Source organism: Hypomesus transpacificus, chromosome 9 (assembly GCF_021917145.1).
Source record: "Hypomesus transpacificus isolate Combined female chromosome 9, fHypTra1, whole genome shotgun sequence".
In the NCBI taxonomy this organism is placed as follows: domain Eukaryota; kingdom Metazoa; phylum Chordata; class Actinopteri; order Osmeriformes; family Osmeridae; genus Hypomesus; species Hypomesus transpacificus.
The window spans coordinates 13,034,285-13,051,111 of NC_061068.1; the positions used below are offsets into that span (position 1 = coordinate 13,034,285).

Consider the following 16,827-nt stretch of genomic DNA (forward strand, 5'->3'; position numbering starts at 1 on the left):
CCTCACGTACATATGCATGCATCTACAGCCATACACAAAGACACAGCACAGTCCAAACAGTCTATCTCAGAATTTATAAGGAAAATGCAACAAAATGTTCCCTGGATTTGACAGCTAAGGGATGGGTTGTTTTGATAATCCCAGGAAATGAGACAGAGGTAAATGCAGGCCTGTCTTAAAGCTGAAATGATAGAGCCTTCTCTGAGTTTGCATCAGAGTAAAACTAATTTCATCAAGACACTCCTACAACTGACCACTAACTGACTGTCTTACTGGTGTACAAGTGTTACTCTTAAAAATATTCTGGTAACAAAATTTAAAAGAAGCCATACATCCTACATATAAACCAAATGTGAAGTAATCTGAAACACGTGGTCAAGTGCACCATGTGTAACGAAGCCACGGCCATGGAGACGGAGTTCGAGACCTGCCGGCACTACATGCAGGCTGAGATGGGTCGCACACGGGACGACCTGGAGAAGATGAGGAACAAGTTCCGCATGCTCTCAGAGGAGCTTCGGAAGAAATTCTTCTCACCAGTCTCATGGACGTTGCCTTGGGCCAGTCAAGACGCCTCGCGGCCATGAGTGCTGCCAAGCAGGATACTATACTATGGGATCCATCCATCAATCCACAGCATGCTGCCTGCTCCACGCCGTGGCTCTTATCGGAGACTACTTGGGCCGATAAAAAAAAAAAACAGCTATGGGGGCTCTCCACCCCGCCTAAGTCTGTCAAAGAGGTTTGAACTGCTGGCCGAAAAAATGATCCAGCCATCAGGCCTGTTGCCCAGCCTGCCTTTCAGCAAGCACAACTGGAAAAAGCCCCGACGCGCCCGTCGACTCTGCCCCTAGTCCAGGTTGCCGCTGAGGCAAACTGCTGGAGCACCTCATCTCACACTCTACTGACGCAAGACATGGCCTCAATCCGGGCAGCAGCTGCTGGCGAGGACACCACCGCAGCAGCGGACACCACCGCAGCAGCAAACACCACCGCAGCAGCGGACAAGTCTCAGCGAAGATCTGCTGCAGTTCGGAATAATCATCCTCCTCCCGCTGTAGGCTGTTGAAGAATGCTGTCCTCAGGCGCTCCGGTGACCACACTTATCCAGCTTCAACCAGAGCTGACAGTGTTGGTTGCCTCCGCTCTAACCTGGAGGACCAGGCCGATGTACTCCCTGTGCAGTCGGCTGCGGGCCCATCGCCCCCTGGTGCAGCCAGGAGTTTACAATCACCTTCCATCCCCCACTTGTTCCTCCCATCCACCCTGATTATAGGTGACTCCTTCACCAGATCAATGCATTTTTTCTATGCTGTTACACACTGTTTACCTGGTGCTTCAGTGTAGACAAACACTGAAAAGCTACGGGAGCTTCTTCCTTCAGTCCCGAGCTCCGTCATAAGGATTATTATCCATGTAGGGGCTAATAATGTTGTCACGCAAGGATCCAAGTTGACCAAAGCTGACTTCAACCATCTTTTTTTACTTTTGTAAGCAAAGTGGGAAAGTGTTTTTTATCTCAGGACCAATGCCTTCATTGGGCGGTGGCGACTGGCGTTACTGTAAACTCCTGAGCCTCAATATTTGGCTTCAATGTGCTGTAGTGGCCAACAATCTCCTTTTTATTAACAATTTTAACCTGTTCTGGAGTCCTGCTTCATTTTTCAGTGGTGATGGCATTTACCCTAGCAAACTGGGGTCGCAGCAACAACTCCCTACAGCTTATTGGCACCCCCCATCAAACAAAAAAGGCCCGTATCACCCACATCACCATAAATGGTCACCCCACCCCTCTCTCCTCACTCGTCACAAATCTGGGTGTCAAGCTGGATTCATCATTGTCCTTTGATCAGATCAGAATCAGAACCAAAATACTTTATTAATCCCCGAAGGGAAACTTTTTGTTACACTAGCTCGCCTTTACATGAGTGCACACAGGAGAAAGTACTAGCAAAAAATAAAATACAATACACTATAAAACTATAAAACAGGTTAGAAAATAAATTAAGTACCAGGTGGGTATAAGTATAAAATGCACACATTAAATCCATCCGCCAAACTTCATTCTACCACCTGAGAAACATCTCAAGGTTGAGACCCTCTCTACCGAAACATACTGCAGAAAAGCTGGTGCTCCCGTCTTGACTACTGCAACTCTTTGCTGGCAGGTCTACCAGCAAAAACCATTCAGAGGCTGCAGTATGTTCAGAACAGTCCTGCCCGGGTTCCCACCCGGACACAGAAATTGGAACACCCCAGTCCTCCACTGGCTTCCAATCAACCAAAGAATCATTTACAAAGTCCTTTTCCTAGTTCACAAGGCCATAAACACTACCGCTCCAACCTATCTCCAGGACCTCCTCACCCCTCATTTCACATCTAGGATACTTAGGTACAGAAACTGAAACCTCATTGCAGTTCCCCGAACAAAATTGACTAAAATGGGAGATAGTGCCTTCTCCTCGCTGGGGCCACGACTCTGGAACAAGCTCCCGGAGATCATTAGGGCCTTAGATTCCCTCGCTGCTTTTAAATCACACCTCAAAACCCACTTATTTATCTCTGCCTTCATAAAATGTATTTACTGTTTTTAAATACATATCATTCGATCTCATTATAATCTTATGAATTATTTAACATTTATTATCTTTTTGTATTTTATATTTTCCTATTTTCTGCACTTCATAAGCAGTTCTATCACTTTGTACTATTGTTCTTGTGATTGTCTATATCATGTTAAGCACCTGAGACCTCTTTGTATTTTACAAAGTGAGTGTGCTATACAAATAAAATCCATTATTATTATTACATCAACACACATTAAGGACTAAGGAATAACTTCTCTCTTAAATTGACAACATTTAACCAGAATTGCTCGGGCTCTGTGAACTGCAATGACTGGCAAAAAACAAGTCCCCTAGGTTCTGGTTGTGAGTTAGTACCTGGACCCCTGGATCAGAAATGGCAGTGCTGTATTGTATGTTGTATGAGCAAGAGAATGACAGAGACACACACAATTTATGTGAGATGGAGATTGTTAGGGTTAGCCAACATCAGGAGGGTCATTTGTACCAGCTGACCACACGTTAACTACCCCCCCTCCCACACACACACCATCCCCCTGAACCCCGCACCTCACACACTAACTCATTGAACCCCCACTCATGGCCTCTGCACCCTCTGGCTGTGTCTCTGCTGTAGCCAAGAACACAGGTCCTGCATTGACGACTGAACCTCAAACCAACTGGAGAAGGCTGGAGGGGAGGAAGGAACTGCAAAACTCCTGAGGCCGGTAAGTTTAACATCATGCCTGACCCTGTAAGACCGTGGTTGTAAAATTACAACGTCACTTTTAGCTTTCCAAAAAACAAATTTGCAAATGTTTTCTTTCTCAATAGGATCCATTGGCTATGTAAATGTAGTCTTTCACAAAAATATAAGTTTTGCAAATGTGTTTTTTGGAAAGATAAAAGTGACGTTGTAAATTTACAACCGGGTCTTCATGTTTTCTAAGACTGCTGAAGGCATTTTGTTGTCTTTGTTAGGACCTTTACAGGCTTGGAGAAGGTGAAGCTGATGTCCTTTTACACAGGGGTGAGACTGGATTTTAGTAGAATCAACTGGAGACTGGAGCTTTACTGTAGTTCAGTCAAGACACTCACGTATTAGATTTGAGCATTTATTGATAACCATGACATGGAAACAGGTTTGACTTTGGCGTGGATGAATCTAGGGGAAGCGTTCCCTGCCTCCAGCATTAGCGAGCAACATACATACATAAAATATGAGGCAGGGAGTAAATAGAGATATAATCCCCCTGGTGGATAGAGCATACAGACAACAAGGTGGAGAAGGGGATGGTGGAGGGCAGTAGCAGCACAGATCATACAGCAACCGGTGGTGAGTGTGTGTGTATCCGCACAGCCTTTTAATGCCGCCTTATCGGATGTAGCCCACTAGGCTTGTGCTAGTTAACACACGTGTTAATGATCGGATGATGCGCAATGCTCAAGTTCCATGCCTGAACTAGGCTTCGCTCATGTATGCTGAGAACACTCTGATTGTCATCACCTCAAAGCTCATCTCACAAGATTCTGTGTCTTTGTGTGTTCTCTGTTTTTGTAAAAAATCTTAAAGGTTTACAAAACATCTCGTTAATGTGTTTTTAGCCATTACATTTACAGTCGCTTTGGATAAAACCGTCTGCTAAATGAATACATGTAAATGAGCATTTTGTAGGATGAGATAAATGTTTTTCAAGGGTCACACACCTTTTATTTTGTTTTACTTATTGCTTATATACTTCTTTTTACAAATTTGCTTCTTAGAAAAGTCTGACTTGTTCCTCAAAGGATATAGTTTTAGATACCCCAGACAGTCAAGCCAGACTCGCACCCTTATGTCAGCTTTCAAAGCAAACATTCCTCCAGCATTTTCACTAACAACTCAACAAACCTCTCTTGGATGGACAGTTTCTGGGTGTCCCTGTCCTCCCTTCTGAGACCAGAGGACAAACACACACACAGAACCACCTTACACAGGGAAGGAATGTGCTAGCGCAACCAGACTTTTTTTAAAATAGTTTATCAAGTTTGTTTCTTTTATGTACTTAATTTAGTTAGGCAGCATCATTGCTTCATTTATGTACAGAAGTGGTAATGTACAACATTTAGAAGTGTAAATCACTAACTGGGGATTGGGAGACTGCTTGGTTTGTCATTAGTCTGAAGTAGATAATAGTGTGTGTGTGTGTTCAAACATGTGAAAAGGGTCTGTCTCCAGACAGGGACAACGTGGCAGAGGATGGGTTTTGCAGGAAACCAAGGAACAGATTTAGTTCATAGCTAACATGGAACCAAAGGATTCAAAATAGTCCATAAAAAAGTCTATTGTGCTCAAAACGAGAATGAACATGCAGCAAACGCAGCAAACAATGCAGGAAGCATTCTCCTCACTCATTAATGACCAGTTCAGTTTCAGTGTGCACTTTTTTGCCCCGTCTCTATACAGGAATTTGAGTGCGAGACCTGTATATGGCGCTGCAGTGTGTGGTGGCGGCTATGGCCCTGACCCTTCTGGGCTCAAGCCCCAGGGAATGTGCCCCACAGCAGGATCTGGGAACTGATGAAGATGGCTTTGACCTGGAGAACTACGACCTGAATGGAGAGACAGACTGGGAGAACATGGACCTCAACAGTTACGGGGACAGCTTTGACTACAACAATGTAAACCAAGAGGTGATGAGGACAAACACACATACCAGGGGGGTATTCCAGGTAGCAGGTTTAGTGAAAACTTGAGTTGGTTATTCCTGAAAAAAGGCATGCACCAGATTTTCCGTTCCAGAAAGAGAGGTTACGAAAACCTTAGGTCGGTGTCCAGGGTAACTTACTCTGTGAACCTCAGCTGCTCGCTAGCAGGTTTTTCATGAAAAACTCTGCATTTCTACCAATCCCCCCCCACTTTCTGAGCCTGATACAGTTGGCAGACATGGGATGTCCTTTCCTGGTTCAACCGACCCATCTCAAACACAATTTATTTTGCTTAGTTATACGCCGGGAGAGGATTTTAAGGCTGCGATTCGATGTGCTTTAATTCCCTGATGATACCTAAGTTAACGTTACCGTTTCCCGTCACACTGTTATTTCTTTTTAGAACATTCTCAGCCCTTACATCGCTAATGTTACACACCGTGGACGTGCACTCAGAACCGGCCAAATGCTTTTTGTCACTGAAATAAAGACAAATAATTGAAATTGTATTTGGTTGCCTACAAATAGAAATTCAACAATTAGTATTTTTATAGGCTATTGTTCCTACAATTAACATCACCTGTGACCATGCACCCTCCTGTAACTGGTGTTCCAGCAAATCTTTTTCAAGATTAGCCTTTATTCTTCTACCTTAAGTAGGCCTACACCATCTCTTGGTCAATTGTGTCACTTTCTTCATGAGATGCAGTTTGTACAACCCATTTACTTGTAACTGGGAATACATGAGATTTAATTAAATTCCACAGTTCCACATGCATAATTCACCTGCCTTTAAATGAATCACTGTATAAGGCATCCATGCTCTGTTAAAAAAAATATGCCTGACCTGTTAGTAGTATATTTCTGTAGACAATATAACATTGAACATGCAAATTTATTAACTCCACTACTTTTTCACCTCTAATATTAATGGACAGTGGGGTTAAATGTTCAATGTATGGGCTGGCATTGAAATGTATGCATTGACTCGGCCAGCATTTGTCTCCCACGCCAATTTTCTCTACACTGCTACAGCCGTGTTGCTTTTATCCGCAATACGTGCTCAGATTGAACATAAACACGTTATAAAATTATATCTGAAGGGTGGTGAAGTAGGATGTTTTTTGTCTCCGGGTGCCATGGTGGCTCACTCTGGGAATTCAGGAAACCATCCTGGAGAGCCTTGTTGTTCGATCCGCTTTCCACAGTCAGCGTCCAAAACTCAATGGCAGAGGGACAGGAGCCGTTAATCTGCCGGGTTTTATTCCCTCATAGCTACACACACTGTCAACAACAGGAGTGGAGAGCTCAACAGAGGAGAGGAAATATGAAGTCATAGAGAAAAGGAGCACTAAACTGACAGATATCATTAATCATCACTTATCTTTGATTTTGTTCATAATCAGTTTGCGAATGGGTTTTTATTGCCATGTAAGTTAACACAAACACAGAATTTACTGTGGCAGGAAGGTGCATACAATAAATATTTACGGATCATTTTTTTTTTTTTTGCTGAATATATAAATACAATTTAAAGGTCTAATACTAAAGAGCTACCATGTCCTAGAGAGCTAAACAATATACTAAAGAGCTAAACAATATAGATATTACATAGATATAAATATAAAATATACAATTTGAAATGTTACATGGTGAAATCAGGCAGCATAATGCAAAATTAATTGTGCAAAATGAATTGTGCAAAAAAGTGGTGAATTATAAATATAGATCAAGTGTTCTCAGTGCGAGTCCTTGGCCTTGTAGAAGAGGCCAGCAGCGGATGGGAAGAAACTGTTCTTATGGTGTGAAGGTTTATGATAATATTAATAATACATTTTATTTCTCACGCACCTTTCATCCGAAAACAGATCTCAAAGTGCTGCAGTTAAAACAAGCTAAAACATCAATATAAAATACAATTAGATGATTCAAACTCATAAGATCTGCTAAAAATACATATTTTTAGTCCTTTTTGTTAAAGTCTGAGGGCCTCATGTACTAATGTTTTTGCACCCACTTCAGGCGTATTTGTTTAGCAATTTGCGCGTAAAAAAGCATGGCGAGGTATGTACAAACATGCCACACTGAGGTAAAAGTACAGACTGCATGTCGCGGGAACTGAAAATGGCAAATTGCGCTTTTCCGTTTCATGTATATGCATTCACGGGAGGATCAAGTGGAAAGTGGGAGTTCCCATAAAGAGATGGCAGGAGATGCATAAAGTGTGACTAATTATGCATTCCGCGGTATGTACAGAAACCGCCCGTGAAAGCGTGCTTCCGTTTTGCAGTGAAAATTATCCACTTTTTAAAAGCAGGCGTAAACCAGGATGCGCTTATGCATCCTGGTGAAATGGCAGCCGTAACCCGAGCAAATAATAACCTCTCAAATAATTTTGGCCACAAGGATCACACTTTTTGAGTTGAGTGAACACAAAATCACTACACATTACAGATTAAGCAGCCATGCAATATTACAGTTACTGGAAGAAATCAAAGATAACAACGAACCTCCGACTCAGCGTTCACATTCCATTCCAGCAGTTGTTAAACTCCTTGCTACATTACAAATATTGGCATCAGGATAATTTCATTGCTGATCCATGATAGAAAGAGAGAAGGAGGCCCATTCATTTGCGGGTTTAAATGGTCGCAATGTACGGTATAGTGGGCGGAGAAAGGCGCTGTTTACCCGATGACCTGCAGGTTTCGTAAATACGACGTAAAATGAAGTATCACAGTGTGCGCAATCTGCGCGTTGGCCATGCTGCTAATAACGCTACATTTGCGAATGTACGTACATGAGGCCCTCAGTGGTTTGAGATGCCCTCAGAAGGTCAGGGAGGGTGTTCCAGATCCGGAGAGCGGCCTAACTGAAAGCCCCGTCACCCATGGTTCTGAGTTTAGTTTTGGGGAGATGGAGGCGGTTTGAATTATTTAAGTGGAGGGATCGTGCTGTAGTTGTAGGGGTTAGTAGTTATTTCAGGTAGGGGGGAACATTGCCATGGATGCACTGATGGGTGAGAAGGGAGACCTTGAATTCTATCCTGGCAGAAACGGGAAGCCAATGGAGTGAATGGAGAATGGGTGTGATGTGGTTGTATTTCTGCACTCTCATCTGGATCCTTACTGCACTGTTTTGAACATACTGCAATCTCTGCAGGCTTTTGTTAGGTATCCCAATGAGAATAGCATTACAGTAATCCAGTCTGGAGGAGACAAAGGCGTGGACCCAATTTTCGGCATCAGCTTAGGTGAGAGTGGAACAGAGTTTGGCAATATTTCTGAGATGGTAGGAAAGGAAGAAATCTTGCCAAGGTTTTTGATATGGGCTTCAAAGGTGAGTTGTGGGTCAAATTCTACACCAAGATTGGTGAGAGTTGTGGAGAGGGGAATGTCATGGCCAGAAATGGTTATAACGGTTATGGAGGATGACTGGATTTGATGTGAGGTGAGGTGCCAACAAGAATTGCCTTAGTCTTGGAGCTGTTAAGCTGGAGGAAGTTGTGTTTCATCCACACCTTTATCTCCTCAAGAAAGGTGGTGAGTGAAGACAGAGATTATTTTTTTGAAAAGCAAAGATGTGTGTTTGTGATTTCATGTACAGTTGTGTGTCATCGGCATAGCAGTGAAATGAGACTCCATGGCGGCTAATGACATGGCCGAGAGGGAGGATGTAGATGATGAAGAGGATGGGGCCCAGGACTGACCCCAGGGGGACCCCGTAGGTGACTGTGTGTTGCCGGGACCTTGCACTTCCAAGTGAAATGTACTCTGTTCTGTCAGTGAGGTGTAATTTAAACCAGTTAAGAGCAGTGTCGAGTCCAGTGGTTTGGTGTAGCCGGTTGAGGAGTATACCATGATCCACAGTCTCGAACGCAGCAGGCAGATCAAGGAGTATGAGGAGAGAAGGTGTGCCAGCATCAGATGTTTCTGTGCTGTGGGAAGAGCGGAAACCAGACTGAATTTTTCGAACAGGTTGTTATGTTTAAGATGGTCCTGGAGGTGTACAGCAACAATAATTTCCAGTACTTTGGAGAGGAATGGAAGATTTGTAATAGGCCTGTAATTTACAAATACATCCGGATCAAGGGTGGGTTTTTTGAAAAGTTACTTGATTATGGCAGTTTTTAGAGCAGATGGAACATTTCCAGACTGGAGGGAGTGGTTTATTATAGTGGTAATCAGAGGACTTATAGGTGTTTGCTTTCACAAGAGCTGTAGGAAAGGGGTCGAGGGCACAGGTGGTGGGCACATCCTTTTAATTATCATCTCAGCCTCTTGTTGTGATATTTCTGGAAAGCAGTGTAGGGGCTGGGAGATTGCAAGCTGTAAGTGAACAGTCAGGGCGGGTAGTGTTGAGGAACCAGGAAAGGTAGAATGAATCAAATCTATTTTTGTTTAGAAAAGGGTCAGGAAATTATTACAGTGCTCTTCTGTAGTTTCTTTAAGTGAGGGGGTTTGTGGTAAGATGATTTACGGTGGAAAACAGCTGTTTAGAGTTTCCGGGACTGTTTTCTGATGACGTTGGAGTAGAACTGTGACCGTGCCTCTGAAAGTGTCTTTGAGTAGTCCTGTGGCTTTGTATCTGCTCTCCATGGCACGCCTAGCTGCCTTTATTTTTTATAGCTCACCGATGTACCAGGGGCTGATCGGGAGAAAGTGACCATTCTAGATTTGACCAGGGTGTGAAGATCCAGAATGCTCCTGAGAGTGTTATTGTAATAATCCACTGAGTCCATGGCTGATAAACACTTCACAGAAAAGAGATGCTGGAGGTCAGATGCCATAGTCTCTGGGTTGATGTTTTTCAGATTTCTGAAGCAGATTGAGCGTTTGGGCTTGATGAGGGTGGACGGTGAAGACATTATAATGGAGATGGCCTTGTGGTCGGAGACAACCAGATCATACACCAGAAGATTGCTGAGATGAGCAGAGTTTGTAATGGCAGGTGGAGGAATTTAAATGAATATTCATATCTCCAAGTAAGATGATATTGGCAGACATAGTACAGAAGGTTGAGAGAAGGTTGGACATCTCTTGGGTGAAAGAAGAGTTTGCTTTGGGTGGATGGTAGATAAGAAGTATCGTTGTGGAGAGAGGGGGCTTACATTTAAATGCAAGGCATTCAAATGAAGACAACTCAGGCAGGGTTATAGGGGACAAGATCAGATCACTCCGGTAAATGACAGCCAGACCACTAGGTTTCTGTAAGGCACATCAAATCCAAACACTTATCCAGAATAGGGTCATGTATGAGGCAAGATTTGTTTGTGATGGATTGTGCATTAAAAAGTTCAATCTTGATGCCTGGTGCAGCAGTAAGTCTCTGTATTGGTTGGAGTAGTCTGAAATCCACTCCACGTTTACCAACCCGGTCAGTGCATAGGGTTGTCATGGAGACTCCAGCATTACTAGTTCTAGGAGTGGCAGCGCCCTGATGACGTGTTCGAGATGCGACGGTGCGTACGCCAGACCAGAGGGATGGGATTTTGTGATCAGACTGGGAGAGAACAGACTTTCGACTGCAACTTCTGTGAATGTAACGGGGCCGGCGAACAAATCCAAGTTGTTCAATGACTGTTATACACTATGGAGGGTTGCAGTTGTTGAAAGTCTTCAGTTGGGTGGCGGAATAGTTAAGCATCATTCCAGTTGTGGAGAGCGGTCTGCTAGCCATTTGCCATGCTCGTGATGCACAGAGGAGGGCCGTCGGCTACAGTAGGCAGACAGCAGTGACTTTGGGTGAAAAAGCCTCACGGTAGTAGGCAGCGATGGAAAACTGCTAATTAGACAGCCGCCTGGGTTGGCGGAATCCATGCAGAGCACATATAAATCCGCAATGATTTCTAATGAACAACAACACTAGTATAAGTTATTCAATGTAGTACTGGTCGATAAAGGTTGTATTGTAGGCTATACTATAACAACAGCGGTTGAGCTGCAAAGAAATTCGGATTTTGGTTTTCGATTAGAGAAGTGGCGAACAAGCCACGCCAGCGTCCTCTCTCAAGTTTTGGTCTTGATGGACCGCAGCCTTCTGCCGGAGAGGAGTAGCTGGAACAGAGAGTGTCCAGGGTGGGAGGAGTCGTCCACAATCTTCCTCACTCGCCTCAGGGTCCTCGAGGTGTGCAGGTCCTCGAGGGTAGGCAGATTGCAGCCAATCACCTTCTCAGCTGTGCGGATGATACGCTGCAGTCTGCTCTTGTCCTTGGCAGTGGCAGCAGTGTACCATATGGTGATGGAGGAGGTGAGGATGGACTCAATGATGGCTGTGTAGAAGTGCACCATCATTGTTTTTTGGAAGTTTGAATTTCTTCTGCTGCCATAGGAAGTACATCCTCTGTTGTGCTTTCTTTGTTAAGGAGCTGATGTTCAGTTTCCCACTTGAAGTCCAAGGAGAGGATAGTGCCCAGGAAGCGGAAGGACTCCACAGTGTTGACTGGGGAGTCACACAGGGTGAGGGGGGTGAGTTGGGCTGTATTCTTCCTGATGAATCCCCACCAGAGATGAGCCCAATGAGGGTGGTGTTGTCGGCAAACTTCAGGAGTTTGACGGATGACTGGAGATGTTTGTGTACAGGGAGAAGAGCAGGGGGGAAAGGACGCAGCCCTGAGGGGATACGGTGCTGATGGACCGGGAGTCAGAGGCTTGTGCTACCAGCTTAACGCACAGCTTCCTGTCAGACAGGAAGTCTGTCTTCCACCTGCAGGTGGAGTCAGGGACATTCAGCTGGGAGAGCTTGTCCTGAAGTAGAGTGGGGATGATGGTGTTGAAGGCAGAGCTGAAGTCCACAAACAGGATCCTGGCGCTCAAAAGACTTCATTACCACAGAGGTCGGGCGATGGGTCTTTAGTCATTAAGTCCTGTTGGCCTTGGCTTTTTGGGCACAGGAGTGATGGTGGATGACTTGAGACAGGCTGGCACATGCCATGTCTCCAGAGAGGTGTTAAAGATGTTGGTGAACACCGGAGACAGCTGGTCAGCACAATGCTTGAGAGTGGCTGGAGAGACAGAGTCTGACCCAGCTGCTTTGCATGGGTTCTGCCTCTTGAACAGTCTGTTAACTTCTCCTGCCTGAATGGATAGGGTTGTCTCTGTGGTGGTGGGAGGGGGGGGGGGGGGTGATCTGGGGTGGGTTTCTGTCTGTATGCAGGAATCAGGTGGACCATGGCATGGTCAGTGTCCCAGTGCTGCTCGGCGGACAGCGTGGTAGGCTTTACTGACCGTAGTGTAGCAGTGGTCCAGAGTGTTCCCTTCTCTGGTAAGGCATTTGATGAATTGTCTGTATTTGGGGAGTTTGTGGCTGCGATTACCTTTGTTAAAGTCGCCGAGTACGATAACCAGGGAATCCGGATTTGCTTGCTCCACACTCAGAATCTGGTCAGCGTGTGTTGGGCCTTTTGACGTTGGCCTGTGGACCCGGCGGCAAGTAAACTCCGACCAGAATGAGCAACGCAAATTCGCGAGGCGAATAGAAAGGTTTACAGTTTATAAAAAATGATTCCAGATCCGGAGAACAATGTTGCAGAATCACTGTCATATTTACACACCAGCCACTGTTAGTGTAAAAACAAATACCACTGCCTGTGCTATGTCCCGATCAGCTCTCAGGAGTTGAAAGCCTGTCAGTTGTAACGCGGTGTCCGGGATCAAAACCAAGCCATGTCTCTGTGAAGCACAAAACTGAAAATTAAAGAAAGTCTCAGTATTTCACCATCAGTAGCTGAAGTTTGTCCATTTTGTTGCACAGTGAACGTACGTTGGAGAGGAAAAAACTTGGAAGCACAGTTCGGATCCCGCGTCTGCGTAGCCGCCCTAGCGCACCCACTTGCTTTCCCCTTTGACAGCGTTTCGCTGCATGAGCAAAGCCTAGTGCAGTTTGCACAAGAATGCCCACTAATTCTGCCGCTGGAAGCAGAAAAGTGAAAAGTGTTTATAAGTTCGTCTCTGGTTAGAGAATTTCAAAAATCCTGTCAGAACACTGAATTAACAGACAATACAAGACAGGACACACCGACCGTCTGAGGCTGCCATCATCGGCGCCATTTTGGTGATCTCCTCATACCTTTCCTTTAACTGGCAGATTGAGGTGGGAACTGTTGCCCCGGCAGCCGCTGCCACCCCTCCTCATGCCTCTGAGCCCCCTGAGTATGAAGAGGGGGGAGAGCTGCCCTCTTGGCCCACCACTCCCCCGCCACCCGTCACCCTGGACTTCAGAGGACCGGGTTTGTTTGGCCCTGAGACTGGCTTGGGTAAGTCACTGCACTGTCTGTTTGTGCGTGCATAACCCAGATCTAGTAGATATGAAAATGCATTTATCATGGTATTACTATTACATACTATTACAGATACATCCCACAAAACTCTAAACATTTTAGACAGTCCTATCAGGATAACATGCACACAAAATAACAAAATGCCTTCCCTTCATCCCAATCCTTAGCTTGACTCTTAATATCCTCCGCTGATTCTAAAAGCTTTTGTTATGATGTAGAGCTGACAATAAAAAGATCATATCTACCATATATATCTTAATTCCCAAAGCTTAATGTAGATCATCAGTACATTTGTAAAACATTGGTAAACTGTCAACAGAATATAATTTATATATCTGATGATCTGGTTGATGTTAAGATTAAGTTTAGGGTTTCTGAAAGTTAATGAAGGAATTTTGGTGGCTTATTAAGTTCACATACTCCCCCCTGTTTACCTCAAACAAAGTGTCCCTATGATAAACACAGATGCCAGTTTAGCTCATTAGCTTTGATTGGTCTGTAAACACCCAAGCAGCAAGGTTTCCAATCGGCTTCACATTCTCAGTCAATTGATCCAATAGGCGCATCTTCCAGTTCCAATAAGTTAAGTTTGCACATAACTTTGTGTTTGGAAAACAATATAAACCTTTCATGTTGTCTGTTTTTCTAAATAAGCTTTTAAACCCAGATGTGGAGAACATGCTGACAGTTAACTTTTCTATAGTCAGATATTTCTTTTGCTGAGGAAGTACAAATCCCCCCCCCCCCACTGCGTCTCTAACAGTGTACCGGACTGCCACGTGTTCTGCATGCCACATACGTTCAGTATTTTCCACTCTTATATTCATTTGCCATACATTTATTGGGACAAATGGAAATATGGCTAAATTAAGTTGAATATATATATATTTTTGCCATAATCTATTCTGAATCAGAATCAATGATGGCTGTGTAGACGTGCACCATCATTGTCTTTGGCACGTTGAATTTCTTCAGCTGCAGCAGGAAGTATACTTTGTTGTGTTTTTCTTTGTGAGGGAGCTGATGTTCAGTTCCCCCTTGAGGTCCTGGGAGAGGATAGTGCCCAGGAAGCGGAAGGACTCTATGGTGTTGACTGGGGAGTCGCACAGGGTGATGGAGCTGAGTGGGGCTTAGTTCTTCCTTAAGTCCATAACCATCTCCATTGTATGAAGAGCACTGAGCTCCAAGTTGTTTTTGGTACACCAGGTCACCAGGTTGTCAGCTTCCCAAACTAATAGATTAGGAACATTGGGAATAAGGTGTCGTGTTACTAAATAAATATCTTGAAATGCCCAAAGTTAGTTTTTTGTTTGTAGTTTTTTTGTGATTTGACAAACCTGTGAATAAGATGACTATCTTATTCTCAAATTAAATTTCTGACCAATGTTATTGACCCATATTTCTACTGCAGTACATTTTTCTTGCTTTTAGATAGTGTTGATGGAGACACACTAAGACTACACTGTTATTGCTAACATTACAGTGTTATCCCTCTTTCTGCAGGAATGCCCACGTGTCTGTTGTGTGTGTGTATCGGAGGGAGTGTGTACTGCGACGACATCGACATGGAACAAATCCCTCCTCTTCCTAAAGATACAACACATTTCTATGGCCGCTTCAACCGGATCAGACATGTCAAGAATACTGACTTTGTCAACCTTAGTAAGTATACACACACACAGCACACAATGAATGATGGGAGAGAAGTAGCCTTCAGATACCAGCCCCACACTACCTACCAACCTAACCATCAAGTTGCAATGCTTGTGTTGACACAACTGAAGTGATTTTAACAAGAGTAATATGATTCATTCCTATGTTCTAGACAATCTTAATGCAACTTTTGATTACTTTGATTCCTTCCTCTGTTCTATAAGACATGATGCAATTTTTGATTACTTGTATTCATTCCTTTTTTCCAGACAAACTGAAGCGCATTGATCTCAGAGGGAATCAGATTTCTGGGATGGATGAAGATGTGTTCCTACCCCTGCCCCAGCTCGAGGACCTGCTATTGGCTGACAACAACCTGCACATCCTCCCAGCGCTGCCAGCCACCATGAGACTCATTGATTTCCGCAGTAACCTCCTGACCTCCGCCGGCGTGCAGCAGGAAGCCTTCAAGGTATATGCAGGTGTCGCAGGCAGGTTTTGCCCAGCCCAGACCAAATCAACACACTCATGCTGAAATATGCATTTTCTTTTCAAGGCACGTTATTGTTTCTGTACTTGATGTATGCTGTTCAAACACACACACTTATTGAGGATGAGCTCCTATATCTTTGCATAACATTCCTAAAGTCCTTAGACTCTGACGTGAACTAGACGATGCTCTGCTCAGGCTGTAGGTCTGCTGACTGAGCCGTAACTGGGGAGAGAGCAGCTAGACGTTGTGGAGGCGGGGCTTCACCTAATGGCCGTAATATATGTTGTCCTTTCTACCTGGACAGGATATTAGTCAACTAGAGTTCCTGTATCTCTCCAATAACAAGCTAGACTACATCCCCACGCCTCTGCCAGAAAGTCTGCGAGTGTTACACCTGCAGGTGGGTAAACACGACACACACACACTGACACACACACTCTTCTCTTTCTCACTCCTTCCTGCTTCTCTTTTGTACCTGTAGAACAACAACATCCAGAGTTTGAGCGAGGACACGTTCTGTAATCGTCACAACCGCAGCTACGTCCGGCGCCTCCTGGAGGACATCCGGCTGGACGGGAACCCTCTGCACCTACGCTGGTGGAGCCGGGCCTACACCTGCCTGCCACGCCTCCCCATCGGGGGGTTCTGAGGGGGGAAGGGGGAAACTCTCTCTGTAGGGGAGGGGCACTCTCTCTGTAGGGGAGGGGGCACTCTCTGTAGGGGAGGGAGGAGGGAGGGGGTACTCTCTCTGTAGGGGAGGGGGGAGGGAGGGGGCACTCTCTCTGTAGGGGAGGGGGTGAAGCTCAGTAGGGATGAAACTTGTATGGATTCTTAATTAAAGGCGCTGGACAAAAAAAGTTGTAATGTACAGTGGGCTTTATAATTTACCAATTTAATTCTTACACGGTTCAAATAAGTTTCCCACCATTAGCAGAACAACCATTAGCATGTTGTAACCAAACACTGCCAAATAACTTAGTAAGTAGCTTGCATTCTTTTTCCAATGAATTAAACTGTTGTGTTTAAGGTGTTGTTTTTTAATAACATGATTTGTATTTGTTGACTGAATTGATGTTAAGATGTTTCGAAAATTAAAGCTGTTACTACTGGAAACTAAACTTGATTCAATGGTTGTAACCTGAGTGCAGTTC

At 44.5% G+C, this 16,827-nt stretch overlaps 1 protein-coding gene across 1 annotated transcript; it reads left to right on the plus strand.

The window, feature by feature from the left end:
• The first annotated feature begins 386 nt into the window (after positions 1–386).
• On the plus strand, positions 387–16,325 carry optc (opticin). The gene is made up of 7 exons (XM_047026678.1): positions 387–539; positions 5,046–5,237; positions 13,338–13,506; positions 15,034–15,192; positions 15,453–15,655; positions 15,981–16,076; positions 16,158–16,325. Exons 1-7 carry the CDS (start codon positions 387–389, stop codon positions 16,323–16,325), a joined length of 1,140 nt encoding a protein of 379 aa, XP_046882634.1.
• The last annotated feature ends 502 nt before the right edge of the window (positions 16,326–16,827 follow it).

Bases quoted from the DNA above. Each gene is read 5' to 3' on its own strand.
- optc (XM_047026678.1), top strand. From the start codon at position 387: ATGTGTAACGAAGCCACGGCCATGGAGACGGAGTTCGAGACCTGCCGG. The intron at 5,238-13,337 runs GTGATGAGGACA...TTTAACTGGCAG, and splicing joins ACAACAATGTAAACCAAGAG to ATTGAGGTGGGAACTGTTGC. The intron at 15,193-15,452 runs GTAAGTATACAC...CCTTTTTTCCAG, and splicing joins TACTGACTTTGTCAACCTTA to ACAAACTGAAGCGCATTGAT.